This window comes from Nannobrachium achirus, assembly GCF_963921795.1.
Source record: "Nannobrachium achirus genome assembly, chromosome: 21".
Classification (NCBI taxonomy): Eukaryota; Metazoa; Chordata; class Actinopteri; order Myctophiformes; family Myctophidae; genus Nannobrachium; species Nannobrachium achirus.
Genome location: NC_137828.1, coordinates 38,087,686 through 38,106,966, shown reverse-complemented (window position 1 = coordinate 38,106,966; position 19,281 = coordinate 38,087,686). Strand labels below are relative to the sequence as shown.

The window sequence follows — 19,281 nt, the reverse complement described above, 5'->3', positions numbered from 1 at the left end:
TGTCTGATTGTCCATATTCCTTGCCTTTCAAAGTTTGTAAGATTGGTCCATTTTGGACAAAATGCCTCAAATCACAAACGCAGAGTGCAATTATCACGGAATCACGCACACACGTTTCCTCTAAGACGAGGAAGAAATGCCACATCAAATTTCGGAAATCAGCCTCATGGTGGCGCTATAACAGGCCGATTCGTGGTTTTACCTATAACTCCACCGATCAGTTTCAAACTTTGTAAGTGCACTCCCTGGATGCCAATTCAGAACCTCTGCCCCACATTTCTCACATGGGCCTGTTCTAGCGCCACCAGGAGGCCAATTTGTGCAAAACTACCCTTTGGCCAGTACTCCTACAGATTTTGTCCAAAAATCATGCAAATCGGTAGACAGCATCTCTACAGTCATGTGATCGACATGGATCTGTCTGATTGTCCATATTCCATCCTGATTGGCTGAGATTGGCTTTTAAAGTTTGTAAGATTGGTCCGTTTTGGACAAAATGCCTCAAATCACAAACACAGAGTGCAATTAACATGAAATCGCGCACACACGTTCCCACTAGGCCGAGGAAGAAATTCCACTTCAATTTTTTTAAATCAGCCTCATGGTGGCGCTATAACAGGCCAATTTGTGGTTTTACCTATAACTCCACCGATCAGTTTCAAACTTTGTAAGCGCACTCCCTATAGGCCAAGGAAAAAACATTTCCTTGCATTTTTCACATCAGCCTTTTATAGCGCCACCAGGAGGCCGACTTATGTAAGAAACATTTTTGGATATTACTCCTTCATATTTTACCCACAATTAACACAAATCAGTACACAGTATCTCTACAGTCATATGATCAAGACGGATCTGTCCCATATTAAATATTCCATCCTGATTGGCTAAGATTGGCCTCCAAACTTTGCAGGATTGAACCGTTTCGAACAAAATGCCTCAAATCAAACAGCGTGCAATTGTAATGAAATTGTGCACGCACATTCGCAAAAGGCCAAGGAAGAAATTACACTACAAAATGTTCAAATCAGCCTCATGGTGGCGCCATGAAAGGTCTAAGATTGGAGAAGAACACATGCCACCCTTTTTACATTTGCCTATTATAGCACCACCAGGACGCGTGGCCTGGTGGAGACTTCTAGTTATTTAATGTATTTCAGTGATGTTACTAGGTTTTCAATGTAATGGGTCCCGGGACCCACAGGTGGTCATTCAAATGGGTCCCAGAAAAGTTGTATACGTCCTCAATATAAAGTTTACGCGCGCAAAATGGCGTCGGACGTCGGTGGAATCAAAACATTGAAGTTTCTATCGCCTGTTTAAGACTTTCTACGTGGATTTTATTTGTGTTAACGTAGGGTAAAGTAGGATGCTTTCACCCATGAACAATGGTGGTGTCGTTTTTTTTTTTCTTTTACCGCGACACGGTAAATTATTTTAACATGGACTCCAATGGAGGTGCATCCCCATGATCCCAGGACCATGACATGAATGAGTCCCTGGGTGACTTGAATGAGTTTTTGATGCGGGATGCGCACGTAATGACATCACTGATAGTATTTACAGAAGGTCAATAATAAACAAACCACTCCTGCAAACTTCAGATGCCAATCTTATTTTATAGTAAGGGGAACATAAGAAAATCTGCAAAGTAAATCGTTACCAAGAAATGTCTTAACTGATGTGTTTCTAAAGGTGTGTAATAATATGTAGGCTACTAAAAGGTTGAAATTCAACTCCCGGGGCCGAGGGAAAAAATACAAAAAAATGCTTTAAGTAGCATGTGATGTGAGGGGTCAAACTAGGGGTTTATCATGATGCTGAATCCATTGCAAGCATTTGTTTTGCACGAAAAACATTCTGAGGGCTACAAATGGCCCCTACAAAACGGTGAAAAGTGATGATTCATCACTAAACCATCGTTTTGTGGGTCCGTTTTTAGCCCAAGGAATGTTTTTTATGCAAAACAAATGCTTGCAATGGATTCAGCATCATGAAAAAACCCTAGTTTGACCCCTCACATGCTACTTAAAGCATATTTATTCTTTGTATTTTTTTCCTGTATAGTAAATTAATGGGACACAAACACAAATCAGTTTTTTTATGAGGTTTCTCCAGGGAGTTGCATTTCAACCTTTTAGTACATATTATTACACACCTTTAGAAACACATTGGTGAAGAAATTTCTTGGTAACGATTTACTTTGCAGATTGGTCAAATATCGTATAAAATCTCCTTACTATTAGCCAAGCAGGACAGGATTCTCAGCAGGCTTTAGGATGGAATATGAAAAATCTGACAAGATCCGTTATGATCACATATGAAATGACTATGCAAATAATGTGTAGCGATTTGCGTGATGTTTCGACAACATCTGTAGGAGTAGTGATCAGCTAACCTCGCCTACCAGGCTAGTGATCAGCAACCTTAAACTGTACCAGACTGAGCCTGGAACAAGATAACAATTCACTCGAGTTAATGCTCAATCCAGATCATCATCATTTATAACTTTGCCCAGTTCATTTTCCCAGTCTCTGTATAATTGGAAATTCAGTAAGGCCATTCTAATTCATGGGAATATACAAGACTGGGTCATTTACTAAATTAGGAAGGATATTTGGAGGGAAGCTCTGTTTAATTTTAAAAAGTTATGGAAGTTAAGTCTCGAAATAAATCTGATTTTGAGAATATAACGGCCCCTTAGCTTGACAAGGCCTGACCTCTTCCATAAAGAAAAGGCCATTGGTTCTGGGAGTGAGAAAGAGATGTTTAGCTTATTCATGGATGATTATAATTACATCTAAAGATGCTTCTCCTTCATTCACGTTTGGTGAATGTAGCCTTGGCCAGGAAGAGTTGATGTCTTCAGATGGTAACCATCATCACGGAAAACATTCCTTGGGGTCAAGGCGGCTCCCACAAAACTTTGAAAAGTGATGACTCATCACTAAACAATAATTGTTTGGGGGCTGTTTCTACCCCAAGGAATGTTTTTTGTGCAAAACAAATAGTCTAGTAGCCAGCCATAGAGCCCCATTGTGAACCCGGACATTTTGAGTACCCTAAAGTTTTATGTTAGAAATGTTGAGTATGGGTCCCCAGCATGTAGAAACTGCCGGATGCTAACTTGCATATGTTGAGCAATTTTCATAATTAGCATAATTAGCTTTAACACCTTGCAAGCCGCGGCAGAACCCTCTGAACAGAGGTAGCGCCGAAGAAATAAGCCATTTATTTACAAACATGTTTTAAAAAAACAAAGCCCACATGATAACAACACGTAATGGAGTGCTCGATACAGCGTACATATTCATCCTGCAGAGGTCGGCGATCTTACTTTGGCGAGGCGGAGGGGAGATCAATTCCATTCGTTTACGTGCGGCGAAGCAGGGAAAGGAGCGATAGAGAAGCGGCGCCCGAACATGATTGAGACCGCGATCCACGAACAGTTTTTGACATATTATCCATATAGGTGATTATGCTAATTAAAGCTTATTATGCAAATTATGCAAATTGCTCAACATATGCAAGTTAGCATCCAGCAGTTTCTACATGCTGGGGACCCATACTCAACATTTCTAACATAAAATCTTAGGGTACTCAAAATACCCGGGTTCACATTTTGGCTACTAGACTAAAATGCTTGCAATGGATTCAGAATCATTAAAAAACCCTAGTTTGACCCCTCACATGCTACTTAAAGCATATTTATTTTGGTGTGTTTTATCCATAGTTAATTTAACTAGTCCTTACCCGTTCAAAGATATGAGCTCCGAAATGATGTGCAGTGTGTGGGTTATGGGGTGTGCACTGTGCACACAGTATATGAGGGATGGAAAGTAACTTTAACTGGTGCTTGCATGATAATATATAGGAGCACCAATGTAATAAATACCTGTTTCTTTTAAAGGCTACAGAGATACTGTGTACCGATCTACATGACAACATCTGAAAGAGGGCCATCCAACACCCCCCCCCCCCTCCCCCCTCCCCCCCCCCCCCCCCTCACACACACACACACACGCGCACGCACGCACGCACGCACACACACAGAGCTGGTTAAACATGTTGCCCCATGCTAGATGCAGAATAGATATGCCTCATGCTAGATGCAGAATAGATAGTAGTTACACCATAAAAATGCTAATATACAGCATATGATTTGTGAAAGTGACAAACGGGCTTCACAGTTATGTCAGGTGTGTTCATATGCTAATGGTGATGCGATTTCAGATCAATTGCTCCAGCCACTGAGGAGAAACGCTGTGACAGACAGACACTCAGACAGACAGACACTCACTCACTTTAAAAGAATCAAGTTTTAGTTTTCATCCCGGGCGATGGGATGTAAATCCCATAGCCATATATCCTAGAGCCCGCAGGGACAGTCAGCCACACACACACACACACACACACACACACACACACACACACACACACACACACACACACACACACACAGTCCCCGACTAAGGATTTGTATAGTCGACTATGATTTTAGTGTAATAGCGCAATAAGTGTAATAGTGTAATAGTGTAATAAGTGTAATAGTGTAATAGTGTAATAGTGCAATAGTGTAATAAGTGTAATAAGTGTAATAGTGTAATAAGTGTAATAGTGTAATAGTGTAATAGTGTAATAAGTGTAATAGTGTAATAAGTGTAATAGTGTAATAGTGTAATAGGGCAATAAGTGTAATAGTGTAATAGTGTAATAAGTGTAATAGTGTAATAGTGTAATAATTGTAATAGTGTAATAGGGCAATAAGTGTAAAAGGGCAATAAGTGTAATAGTGTAATAGCACAATAAGTGTAATAGGGCAATAAGTGTAATAGTGTAATAGTGTAATAAGTGTAATAGTGTAATAGCGCAATAAGTGTAATAGTGTATTAAGTGTAATAGTGTAATAGCACAATAAGTGTAATAGTGTAATAAGTGTAATAGTGTAATAGTGTAATAAGTGTAATAGTGTAATAGCACAATACGTGTAATAGTGTAATAGTGTAATAAGTGTAATAGTGTAATAGCACAATAAGTGTAATAGTGTAATAAGTAATAGTGCAATAGTGTAATAGTGTAATAAGTGTAATAGTGTAATAAGTGTAATAGTGTTATAGTGTAATAGTATAATAAGTGTAATAGTGTAATAAGTGTAATAGTGTAATAGTGTAATAGGGCAATAAGTGTAATAGTGTAATAGTGTAATAAGTGTAATAGTGTAATAATTGTAATAGTGTAATAGTGTAATAGGGCAATAAGTGTAAAAGGGCAATAAGTGTAATAGTTTAACTGCTGCCCCTTGTGACGTGGGTAGAGCTGCGAGGGCCCGGTCATCGCTGCTTGCAGCTTTAATTTAATTTTATTTTGATTTAATTGTCCATACCGTTAAAGGACCAGGTCACCTCTGGGACAACCAGATCTTATTTTATTGTTGTGTGGGACACGATCAACACAATCCTGAGTAATTTCTTGTGTTCAATCTTTGTTTTTAGATATTTTAGTATTTCAGCATGCTACAACTGGTCATATGATGCTTTGTAGCATGATATTGCATCATCTCATGCATCATATGATGCAAAATGCATCATATGACCAGTTGTAGCATACTGAAATACTAAAATATCTAAAAACACAGATTGAACACAAAAAATAACTCAACATTGTGTTGATCGTGTCCCACACAACAATAAAATAAGATCTGGTTGTCCCAAAGGTGACCTGGTCCTTTAAGTTCATGTAATAACACTGCTTGTCTACATTGTATTTGCATTACCATTTTACGTCAGTAAAATGAAAGAGAGCATTGCCTGGGAACTTGACACTTTTACTATTATTGTTTTGGGTTGGAAGCGAGCCCACACTGTTTCGAAGGAACAGTTTTCTAGTTAATTTCTAAAATCCAGCAGGTGGTGCCATCTCTCTCTCTCTCTCTCTCTCTCTCTCTCTCTCTCTCTCTCTCTCTCTCTCTCTCTCTCTCTCTGCTTTTGTCTATCAACAGTCTCTAGATATTTGAATTGGCATGGGCTCATAAGTGGGCCAGTGCCAGTGTATTTGAGGACATTTGTATCACTCTGTCACTTCATACAAGTTTAATTAAACATCCTGAGGTTGCGGATTTCTTGGCTTGGTCCTACAACTGCATTTAAATTGGCCTAGCCCATGTTATGTGTCAATATAACTTGAGCCTCTGGTCCATAGCGTTAGTAGCTATAGAACTTAAAGGGATATTTCACTTTCAAAAAAACTTTTAGTCAATTTATCGTCTAATCAGGCTTTTATGAACAGCCTGGACACTTTTTAATTAGCTTGATTCAATATTTAGATATTTGATGTAAATCTTACCAGACCCACCTCCTCCTGGGCCTCTCCCCATACACACCCATTGTAAATTCAAACTCCATTTTAACCATGATAGATTCATTAAAAACACCCATTATCTTTTCTGGTCACTCATACTACCCTCTTAATACGTGAGCAGGCCGCAGACGTTGTGACGTTGTACCGAGCTTCCGGCGCCGCAGCCGCGTGTATTTACAAGCTCCCGCGGAAACAGGTGGATATATTTGTATTTCATTTTTTCCATTTTCCAAAGAATTATTAAAGATAAATGGAAAAAGTTATTGAAAAAACACTGCCTGCTCACGTATTAGGAGGGTAGTAGCCTACTATGATTCAACAGGAAAACAAATTAAAAAAATGGGTGTTTTAATCTATCATGGTTAAAATGGTGTTTGAAGTTTCAATGGGTGTGTATGGGGAGAGGCCCTGGGCCTGGCCCTGGAGGGCCTGATAATAACATTTACATAATCTAAATATTGAATGAAGCGAATTAAAAACTGTTCAGGGTGTTCATAAAAGCCTGATTAGACGAGAACATGACCAAAGGTTTTTTGAAAATGAAATATCCCTTTAGGAAGGAAGACTCGGAGTTCTCCTTAACGCTATGGTACTGATGATCCCTGCGCCTGCAGGAAAGGCTGCGCTCCCTCTCGTTTGCAGTCAAAATAAAAAATACAGTTTCGCTACTCACCAAAACAAAGATGGCTTTAGGGAGTTTAAAGCCTACTTTCCAATAGTGGGAATTCTTTGAGCCTGTCACGTCTAAAATACAGGTTTTGGACAGAAAATAAAGATTTCACTGGAGGTTTTAGCTACTCCACACCGCCCTCTACAGATATTGTCAATAGAAAATTCCATTGACCAGATTTTGCCTTCCGGTGAAATATTTTATTTTCTGGCCAAAAAGTGTATTTTAGACGTGAGGTGGGGGGCTCAGAGTGTTCCCACTAAGGAAAGTAGACTTTATACAAAAGCCGTTTTTGTTTTGGTGACAATGGTGAGTAGCGAAACTGTATTTTAACTGAGGTTACGCATCCTTTCCTGCGGGCGCAAGGGATCATCGGTTACCATAGCGTTAATGGAGAACTCCTTTGACCCAGAGGCGTCAATTGGATATGGCAGGCTATGGGCCTTTGGCAGCTGCCATACCTTGGCTTCTACAGGGGGAAATAATAAAATGTACTTTTCATCGTGCATGTTGCCAAGGTATGGCAACATGACTGGTGTCTTGCACGCGCGAGGGCGCGCGTGCAAGACACCAGTCATGTTGCCATACCTTAGCTTTTGCTGAACTGACGCCACTGCTTTGACCAGAGCTAACTTCAGCAGTTCACTTTAAATTGTAGGCATATTTAGGCCTACCGGTATGTATGGATGAAGTCAAGTTTATTCATGCCACCCACCCCTTGCTTGCAGGTTTGCACAGTGCAGGCCAGGTGCAGCAGGCTGAGGCTACTGTAGAGACCCCACACCCCTCCAGTGCGTCTTTTATCGCAGGTTTCTGGAAAAAGGCAGCTGCCTGCCTGTGCTCCCTCCCTCCCTCCTTCCCTACAGAACAAACGTTATATTCATCTGCTCCAGCTTGCAGTCTCCGAAACTCCCTCCAGGAACCTCTGGGTACTTTTCCCCACAGTTCGAGCTACTGAACACAATGTCATTTATGCCACGGGGATCCGATAGCCCTACAATGTGGAGAATATGCTGTCTTTTTTGCGCATGGATTCTGCTGTTTTTGGCTGAGGTCTGCGCGCAGACACAAAGGAGGTACACCTTTATTCACACTTTTATTTCCTTTATGAATGAATGAGCAAGGTGTCAAGGATCGTATTTTGTACGGTGGGCTACGGAGTGAGGAACAGCGTCAGTGTCAGTCCAATCTGGAGTTATTTAGGAATCTGCAGTTGGCACCACTGTTTCTACTCAAGAAGACGCACGGCGCGTGGCGAGGGATTGTTTTCTAAGGCTGCCTGTGATGTTTAGGGCAGTACGTGGTTCTCTCAGACTCTCAAACCTTTTCATGTCAAGATCAAGACACTTATTATAGCCCGCGGAGGCGGAACCCCATTTGAAAAGATATGCCAGCAGTGATTCTCAAACGTTTTAATTTCAAGGACCCCCAGTTTGACATGCATTAGGCTACGACCCCCATTTAATGGCATTTCTATCTCTGAGACCCCAATTTATATTGTATTGTAAAATAGTCTAAATGTTAATTTACCCTAATTCAGAGACTGTAGAAATGGAACCAAAATACCAAATGGTCCATTTGTGCACTCTCATGAGTTCCGTTTGGTTCCTAACTATTTTTTATTGATTGAAGAATTTATTAGAAGGTTGCATAGGAAAAAGTACAGTTTCATCACAGTACAACTCACTGGTACAAGGTCAACTAAAAGGAGATCCTAGCAAGCTATTCGGCTTATTTACAATGGAACCACTTCATGTACAATTTAGTATCTCATATTACATTGAAAGACAGACAGATAGAACACAGTTCTTGCATAGGAAATTATCAATAACATAGAGGAGAAAAAGCAGTCATAAAGAAGAAAGAAAATACAAAATAAAATAAGTGAAAGAACTGATAGTAATACACTAATAATAAACTAAATTTAGCTGGGGACCCCCTGGAACTCCCTCAAGGACCCCTGGGGGTCCCCCGGACCCCACTTTGAGAACCCATGGTTTAAAGCTGTTATGTCTATACTGCGTTACATTTTAGAGATGTAGAAACTAGAAACGTTCTTTCCCCCCCTCAGACAAACATTCACGTGCGGCGGAAATATCACAGGGGAGGATTCGGGTGTCATCGGGAGCCAGGGGTACCCAGGGGTTTACCCCCCAAATACCAAATGCGTCTGGAGGATCACTGTGAGTCCAACTTGAAATGTTATTTTGATGTGATCAAACTCCTTGTCCACTCCACAAAAATGACAAAGGCACTATATGTGGAATGAAACAACTGATTAACAAATCTTACCTAATTCCACAAGCCCAACTTTAAACTTGGGCACACAGTTAGCTAAAGGCAGTAGTTACTGCATTACATTTAAAGAGTCAAGCTGATATTATGGCTGGAACTGATTAGTGGAAAATTATAGCCCACGGGAGCAGCTGTCTTGTTATTAAATACCCTACCTGCTGTTCAAAATTAGTCAAAGCTGTTAAACATAGTCTGATTCACTCAGCAGTAATGGGCTACCTTCATGTTGGCTATGTTATAATAATTCCAGATACGACTGGCATGTTATTATGACTCTTGTGATCCACTTGAGAGGACCTTGATGTTCTTTTTTTAATTCACTGTCTAGGTCCCCGAGGGCAAAGTAGTGGTGCTGTCATTCCGCTACATTGACCTGGAGAGTGACAACCTGTGTCGCTATGACTATGTGGATGTCTACAGTGGCCACGTGAGTGGCCAGAGACTCGGGCGCTTCTGCGGGACGTTCAGACCCGGTGCGCTGGTTTCCATGGGCAACAAGATGCTCATTCAGATGGTATCTGATGCCAACACTGCTGGCAGTGGCTTCCTCGCAGTCTACTCTGCAGCTAACCCACATGAGAGAGGTAGGCACTAACATAGATATGGGTGTAGAAGAGGACATGATTGTGACATTTCCCCCTAAATATTACTGTTGGAACAGTGTGGATCCGTGGCAAGACTTGTACTTGTCCGTGGCAAATTTCAGATTTTGACATACCATTATAAGTTCTTGATCATACCCAGTTACCAACATCGGACAGTCAGAATTCATGGCAGGAGATGGGGTCGGAATTCAGGAGACTCCAGGAGTGTTGGCAACCCTGAGTCTACTACGAACGACACTATGGAACACTAAGAGTCCACTAGTACTAGTGGTTCTCAAACGTTTTATGGGTCCATTTGGTTCCATTTTACACTCTCAGAGATACAGACCTGTTATGGTCATTCAGGGCTATATCTTTATGTGTTTCTGGTAACCTTATAGTCCGCTCATTTTCTATGTCCGTGGCAAAAATAGAATTTTGACAAAAATGTTCCCCACAAGCCAACATGGCGATGAGCCCTGGTGTGGATGCAAGGTTCACAGTGCAGAGCCACGAACACCGCGGCTGACATGGGATCAACCACCGAAGTGACCCCTGTTTCCGCTGCTAAAAGGAGAAGGACAGTGTCCACTCTCCTGTCAATAACTCTTAGGGATGTATGAATGCAAAGCATGCACTCCACACTGAATTGCAGCTACAGTGTGTACAGTATATTATGCCTTTAACCAACCATGCTGTACAGGGCCACAGAGAATGAGTTGTAGTCTTGCCTATACCCACAGTAAAACAATCTGATACAGTCCTGCAAACGTGTCTGAGGGCCAGCAAATTTACAAGGCTGTTAAACATGTGCTGGGCCAGAGAGGTCATAGCGTGTTAGCAGCACTGCTAATCATGGCCAGAACTTTACATCTTTCTATAAAGTTCACTTTTCACATAATAAATCACTTAAAAGTACAGTAAAGGGGAAGTATATTTATTTTCTTCTCCTCCTTGCTTTAAGATCTTCCATTTTATTTACCCCAGATGAGAGTTAAGGCTTGATTTAAGGCTGCAGGATCTGGATGAAAAAGGGAGGAAGATCTCAACAATTCTCACAGTATGACGTGGAATTTCTCATGGGAATTATTTTTCTCTCTCTCTTTGTAGAGCTACAGTGGAAGGGACAGGTCAGTATTAGCCTAACACAGCTAAACAATCCACCCATGTTAAAACAAGGTAGGGATACCTGCAGTTAGTTACGGTAGGCAGCTGCATTAGTATATAGTCTAGCCAAGCCAGGCTAGGTCAGTATCAGTATCAGTCAGAGTTGAACCATTCTGTTCCTCTCTCCGGTGTCGAGAAGTCTTGCCCACTGTTTTGTGTGGAATTTTAATGGCCGAGTGCCTGTGGAATTACCTTCCTATCTGTAACCATTACTAACCAAGGAGTTGACAGCTGTAATGGACCATGTCTGTTAAGTAGCCTGCTCAGCTCTCACACAACAGATGGTAGTAGATAGAATGTTGTCACACTGTCCCAGAGAGTTGTCAAAACTGCGCAACACAACGACAAGTCCTCCATTTGTTAATGTATCTATTTTTGTCACTGTGGTTAGGTTGTAGCCCTACTTGCCCACTCGGAGAGCCAAGAGAGAAAACATCAATTTAAAGTGCAAGTTTCAAAGTAAATGCAGCCGTGTTTTTTTCGAGAGGTCTCAGAGCTCGCCAATAGAAACAACATATTATGTGGTTTTGAAATTATGTCTCTCAGATGCTTGATGGCATCAGAGGCACGCAGAAGACTCTTTTACGAGCTCAGTACACAGGGGACCAAAGAGAGTAAGCAACTCATTAGGCTGCTCATAATAAAAAAATCACACCCGTGTGAACTGAGCGGTGGTTTCCCCCCCCCCCCCCCTTCCCCCCTGTGTGTGTGTGTGTGTGTGTGTGTGTGTGTGTGTGTGTGTGTGTGTGCGTGTGTGTGTGTGTGTGTGCCTGGTCTGGCCTGGCCTGAACAACAGCGCCCCTCCCTTAACATGTGTGGTCAGAAAAGGTTACTGCAGGCTACAGACAGACAGACAGACACGCAGACAGACAGACCCACACACACGGCCACGTATAGGAGCGTTGTGACCACCGCTCAAAAGAAGGCTCCGAGATCACTGATTGTGGTAGCCAAGTGTTAAATGACAGGATTAGTCCTCTACAAACGTACGCTTCACTCATGCCTTCAGGGACTTGTTTGGCTTCTTTTTATATTTATTTTATATATCAACAAATCATTCCATTAACTATTCTATACTTTGTCACACAAAGGTGTTGTGCAAAAATAGCTGCCCTACAAGATCACAACCGTTGTGAACTTGTAGACCAGTTATTTTAGAGGTTTTTGAAAATTATCGATTATTGATTGTTTTATAATCAATTAAATGTAATAGTTTGATTAACTGTTGCACCAATCAACCAGTCAGTCAATCAATCGACCGGATCAATCAATCAATCAATCGAAAAATCAATCGATCATGTGTGTGTGTGTGTGTGTGTGTGTGTGTGTGTGTGTGTGTGTGTGTGTGTGTGTGTGTGTGTGTGTGTGTGTGTGTGTGTGTGTGTGTGTGTGTGTGTGTGTGTGTGTGTGTGTGTGTGTGTGTGCGTGCGTGCGTGCGTTCCTCCTCCTCCCAGGGGACCAGTACTGTGGCGGTCGCTTGGACAAGCCCTCAGGATCCTTTAAGACTCCCAACTGGCCAGAGAAGGATTATCCCGCTGGGGTCACATGCTCCTGGCACATAGTAGCACCAAAGAACCAGGTCAGAGATTGTCAAGTGAAATGAATTAATATCAGTATGCAGAGTTTGATTCCAAAACACGGTTTATCCGGGAGCGTAGCATTATTACGACGTTCGATAGTTCAACGTCACATTTTGTCCGACCCTGGTGAATTCTAACCTGGTGAAATGCTAACCTGCCGACGCTGGTGAATGCTAACCTGGTGAATGCTACTATGCCTAAACCTAACCCTAAAACCTAACCCTAACCCTTTGTCGGACTAATGGCACGTCGAAATATCGAGATTTTACCATGTATCCTTATATCGAAAAAAATCACACCCGTGTGAACTGAGCGGTGGTTTACCCACCGGGGGGGGGGGGTGTGTGTGTGTGTGTGTGTGTGTGTGTGTGTGTGTGTGTGTTGATGCACAGGCCAGGCTAGACTCAACAGCACCTCTCTGGTCACCCAGGGTACTGAGGCTACATACACCAGAGGCTACAGACAGACAGACAGACAGACACACACGCACGGATACACACACGGCCACGCTATGGAGACGGTGTGACCACCGCTCAAAAACTGCATTCATTCATTCAGTAGCTGCTACATCCAGTTAATCACAGCAGTAGCATTTTGAAAACCAAGAAGTTAGACAATGCTTTAAATGTATTATAAAAGTATTATTAATCATTTTCTAAGACTAGGAACATTTCTTTTTTCAGAGAGCCATGTGTGTAGTGGTTGTGGAACAAAGTTGCAACCCCCCCCCCCCCCCCCCCCCACACACTCCTTTAATCAAATAGTCTAGCCTAATATAACTGTTTGTGACACAGGATATCCTTTTTGTGGCTTGTCTTCTATTTTCAGATTATAGAGGTGAAGTTTGAGAAGTTTGATGTGGAAAGAGATAACTACTGCCGCTATGATCATGTCTCCATTTTCAACGGGCCAGAAATCAATGACGCCAAGAGGATCGGGAAATACTGTGGAGACAGTCCCCCAGCGTAGGTGATACTGTGCTGTTTGCACACACATACACACCATAGTAGAATGTTGGCCCAAGAATAGGAATGCTATGTGGTTAAACAACCATATGGATCATGTGGTTAAACAACCATTAAAACATCTCCTCCATCTCTTCATCTCACCATACTCTGGAATGTTCTTTTTCCTTGTCTGCAGCCCAGTGTTTTCAGAGGGGAATCAGCTTCTGATCCAGTTCCTTTCTGACCTCAGTCTCACGGCGGATGGCTTCATTGGACACTACAAGTTCAGACCCAAGAAGTTTCCCATCACAACAGTGGCCCCCACAACTACCACACAGCCAGTGACCACCAGACCTATACGTAGGTAGCACCGTTTATCCCCTCTAGAAAATCCATGCTATGCTACTAACGTCACTGTTTGAGTTCCGTCTCTGATAGCTGATCCGAAGTGGCAAAGGAATGCTTGAAGCTACCGCGGTTCTTTTGAGATTTCTGTTGTTGGTGGGGCAAAATCATATATCAGATTATCACAGATGAACACAGTCAGGAAGATAAGATGTTCTTATATAATATACGGTGTGCGGGCTCTACCTCTTTTAATATTTCTGTAGTTTGTTTTACCTAGCACCCACTATTGATGTGCGTGCAATTAGGCATGCTCATGTAATATACGCTCAGATGTTCTTGCCCACCTACACTATAGTGTTGTTGTTGTTGGGGGGGATTCACACGTGCAAACAGACAAGCACAATCACAGCTTCTTGTCTTCAGTTACTCAAACACACATTCCCACACACACACTGTTGTATTTTCCCTTTGTCAAGCCAGGTTATATTAGCGCCTCCCACTCACAATGACGCCATACTGTGATTGATCTCTTTCGTTGACTTATCATCTTTGTCCTCTTCCTCTCCAGTAAGAAAAACAGTCGTCATATTTTTGGTTCTCCCCTATACGAGTTCTGTGGGCAATGCAAGATCCTCTGCTCTAAACCAGATGTTATCCGCATGCTTTACTTTAAGCATCTGCTACATGTGGTACAGTCAGTGTCTATGAAAATGGAGAACCCAAATTGAGAGGGCCTCTCCTAAGTAATAGCTAACAAGTTTGAAATAGAGAACACCCATACCTTTCAGTACACCCTCGAACTTAGTACGCCAAAAGACCGCAGTGGGCCAACATTACCAGATCTGATTGCATCATGTGCAGGCAAAATTGCAGTAACTGGATGTTCTTTTTCTGTGTCTCTACTCTCTACAGCCCTTAAGTATTCTGTAGCCCTGTGTCAGCAGAAATGCAAGAGACGAGGAACTCTGGAGAGCAATTACTGCTCCAGCAACTTTGGTAAGAAAGCCATGGCACTGGCAGTAACGGCTGTCAATTGCGCCTCAACTTGCTATCGCTTAAAAAGTACATCTTCAACTTTGTAGTTCACTCTAGACATTGCAGATAACCTACAGACAGGCAGCATAGTGCAGAGCTTGAATCCAAGATGGAGAGCAGATAGTCCAAGATTCACAGCAGTGTTGGCCATCATTGCATTCGCAGCATAGAGTCCAAATTCTTTTCTTTTCTTTTGACAGTCCACCTTGTATTGCTGGCTTTGCCGCTTTGATCTATCTTTTTGCATCTCAAAAGCTTTCTTGATAGTCTTGTCAGGAGATGAAAGAGGACATAGTGTGCAGGACATAGTTGCTCCAAGAGTAAACACACACATTACACGCACACACGCACAAGAGGGTGCGTGCGCACACACACACACACACACACCCTCTGACTGTCGGTAAGCGGCTGGCAAATCAACGTGTCGATTCAGGCACGGTTTGCTGCTTGCTGCTCATGTCTGTGGTGTTTTTCTGCAGGAGATGTTTACCACATGTTTTGAGATTGGCATTTCAAAGAGAGTTCACACAGATTTGCATTAGGAAATGAGGGAAGGCAGGCAGTGGTGTGGTGGTGGGTGTGGACAAGCTAGCTAGTGTGGTGCAGTGTGCAGAAGCAGTAAAGTATATATACCATATCTTGCATCCCATATTTTACTGTATGGTGAGGCAGAATCCTGCAATGGCAGGAGGGTGTCAAATTGAACATTTTCTAAAAAGAATATGATTTTCCCCCCAAATTGTGAAACGAGCAATCTACAAGCTCACAATGATTGACGATGCAATAGATGAAATGCATTCATCAGACTACTGTGCACTTTAAATAAATCATCTGAAAGGTTGTCTGTGAGACCAAACTATCAGGGACGTGCAGATTATGTTAGAGAGGCAGGGCTGAAATGTCTAAAAGGCCATTTTGGTGGAAATACCGAAAGTAGCAGACCTCCAAGCTCACAACGCATCGGCTATTCTCGGTGCTTGATACCACACTAAACTAAGCATAATCAAGTCAATACTGGAGATGTGGCGTAATGGCATAGATTTCTAGGGAAATTCTTTCGACATAAGATGCTGCATTCAAGTTCAGGAGAGTTTTGGACAAGACAATTCTTTTGAATGCTGCCTTCAGGTATGGCATGGAAAGAGGGCATTTGCATTTCTTTCACCATAGAAAAACTGCATTCATGGTCTGGACACCGGAGAGGGCACTTTTTACAGACGATTAAAAGGGCAGGGGTTCAAGCCCCCTTTGATGTGCACGTGCCTTCAAAAAACACTCTGTCAAAGCCATTCAGTTGTTACATAATACATGTGTTGGTGGATACATGCCTGTGCAATAATCATAATCCTTCACATGGCCAGTTTCTGATATCTTTGGCAATTTGCGTAGCTTTTTCTTTGAAACTAAATTCAAACCGCATAAGGAGCTGCTATGTCTTTAACAGCCGTAGCCCACATACTAGCTATTATACACACACCGGGGGACTGTTAATTCAACTTGGCTGCTTCTCAGTTAGCTAGATTATTTTTTCTTTCACGCTAACAAGTCTGATAGTATAAAATGTTGTGTGTGTGTTACAGTAATAACTGGGACAGTCATCACAGCAGTGATGCGAGGAGGCAGTATGTATGCCACTATCTCCATCATCAACGTCTACAAAGAGGGTACCTTGGCCATCCAGCAGGCTGGCAAGACCATGAGCATCAAAATTGTCATCTTGTGCAAGAAATGTCCATTCGTCAGACGAGGTGAGTTTACAGGTTCAGATGAAATGTGCTCAGTTTTCATCAAGAAAGCAGTTTGTTTTTGTATCAAACAGCAATAACTGTCATTATGTAACAGTGGTTCTCAACCTTTTCAGGCCGCGTCCCCCCAAAATCATATTTGTCCTAGGGACCCTCCAAATAATCATATTTGTACTGTAGGAGTTGAGTCATTACTATCGTTTGACTCTGTTCCACAGATACAAGCTCACAACGCTGAGGTGTTGTGAACTTATAGAATTAAAAAAAGAAAAAAAGTTTTTATAGTAGTTTGTTGATTACGTTTCATGCAGTAATGTCTTTTTTTAATGGTCTCTTTTTAAGGTTTTTAAAAACATCTTAAATGTCCCTGTCACTTCCCTGTCATCTGGGGACCCTCCAAAAAATCGTGTTTCACCCCGCCTGAAATTCCAGCTTTGGCCAGTAGGGCGGCCGCTTCAATGTTTACAAGCCGTTCTGTGGGCTTGGTCCAAACCCACAGTTTGAGAACCACTGATAATGCCAAAGCTGAGCGCTGAGCAGAATGTTCTGAATAGCGTAACGACTCTGAGTTTGCCTTCGATGCGGTGGGTGTCGGGCTCTTTCCACGGAGCTTACGCCGGGGGTGTGAAGGTGAGCGGCACAACTCACTGTCCAGATTGACTTGAGTCACGCGTTCCCTATGTTTATATGAGTGCATATAAACATATGGGATACAGACGTGCTGCTCGGTTGGAGATGCTGATGTGCGGCCCTGCCTGAATGTCTCTGCCGCTCCGCCACTGCATTCAGGCTATTTGTGTGTGACCTCACCAGGCTTGAACTACGTCTTCATGGGCCAGGTGGATGAGGACGGACGGGGGAAGATCGCCCCGCACCACTTCGTCATGGCCTTCAAGACGAAGAACCAGAAAGCCCTCAATGTGCTGAAAAACAAGCGCTGCTGAGCCCCTGCTATAGGCCTGACGCTCTCCACTGAGGATGGCCGTCATCAGTCAGGAATGGGGAGGATTGAACTAATAGTTGGTTGATCACTGGGTGATTTACCGCCTGGTCCACAAGGGAGATATTGGGTGGTTAATAAAAGTTATCAGAGCACTAATACACAAAACGTCCATAGCTCTTCAGTATGAAATGGATATGGGTAGCTTTATATTTATTAAAGATACTGGTGAGAATCAAGTCTTCACTATTGCTGTACCATTTGGCTAATCAGTTTTGAGACTAGTCTCTAGAGTCTAAACTGATTGGCAGTGAATTTAATTGAAATCTCCATCTCTAGCCCACTCACTCCTCCTATTTCATCCCCATTGTGCCCCTAGCGAAAGGAATGGGAAATGTACTTTGCCCTCATAAATGTAGAATGAGTATGACAGAACACAGGGACAAGTTTGACATGCAGGTTTGGCATGACAAGACAACCATTTATCAGCTTGTCACACTGGCCTCTGTTGATGCCTTGTGACAATACTGTCAGGCTATGGTGTACGCGTCCTTACTCATTCATTCATTCTTCCAGATTTTCCATATTAGGTTTTTCCTCCTTTCAGCTGAGTCTGTATTATGCAAAGTGAAGAATGAGTGTAATCTCATATCATGTTTAATGCATTTTTATGCAGCAAAACTTGGGAAGCGGAGATCAAAATGCTTGTTCAACATGCTTTGAGGAATGTAATCAGGAATATATGATGGTAGGAATATTGACAGTGTTTATAATATGCCTTAATATCCTATTTTCAATTTGACAAGAGTATGTTATGTGGTGGAAATAAGTGCAATAGATAATATATATTCCTTCGATGGATTTATTTTGTCTTGGTGGTTTTATGAGGAACTACGGAGACCCTTCGTTCAGCCACAGCTTCTGTCGTTAAAAGAATACTTCGCCCCAAAATTATAATTTCTCTATCAATTACTCACCCAGTGAAAAACCTTGAGATCTTGTGTGTGTGTGTGTGTGTGTGTGTGTGTGTGTGTGTGTGTGTGTGTGTGTGTGTGTGTGTGTGTGTGTGTGTGTGTGTGTGTGTGTGTGTGTGTGTGTGTCATTTGCTACACAGTGAATGAAGAATCCAAAAACAAAGAATAGAAAAACAAAGAAAATAGTATAATCCAAGTGCCTTGTGTCCAGTCTGTGTCCTCATTACTTCCGAAACTTAAGTATTTAAAACAGTGACGGGATAAACAGTCTCATGCAGAATGCGCCTAGGCCGGCGTGTGTCTGGTGTGCAACACAGCTGAGTTCACACGTGTGAACGATGTGTGCGTGTCGTTCGTGCATGAGACTGTAGAGTGTAGACCTTACACTTGAAATCCACCAGGCGCGCAAGTGTAAGAGAAAATGCAGTGTTTTGGAAGTAATGAGAACATGGACTGGATATAAGACTGTCAGAGCTGTGTTGTGGAGTTTGAAAACTGTTTATTTTTTATTTTTTATATATATTATTTTGCTGTATTCTCTTCATTGTTGGATTCTTCATTAACTGTGAAGGAATGTGACAAACCCGAATTCTCACAAATGCAATGTTTTCAAGGGAGTAATAGATATGAAGTATTCCTTTA

The 19,281-nt window shown here is 42.1% G+C and overlaps 1 protein-coding gene across 1 annotated transcript; it reads left to right on the top strand.

Annotated features, from left to right (window-relative positions):
• Nucleotides 1-8,023: 8,023 nt before the first annotated feature.
• Nucleotides 8,024-17,669, top strand: pcolce2b (procollagen C-endopeptidase enhancer 2b; the record flags this gene model as incomplete). The annotated part of the gene is made up of 9 exons (XM_080751521.1): nucleotides 8,024-8,100; nucleotides 9,096-9,207; nucleotides 9,648-9,903; nucleotides 12,525-12,649; nucleotides 13,479-13,615; nucleotides 13,794-13,957; nucleotides 14,858-14,941; nucleotides 16,561-16,728; nucleotides 17,539-17,669. The coding sequence occupies 9 exons, from the start codon at nucleotides 8,024-8,026 to the stop codon at nucleotides 17,667-17,669; spliced, it is 1,254 nt and encodes a 417-aa protein (XP_080607647.1).
• Nucleotides 17,670-19,281: the final 1,612 nt, after the last annotated feature.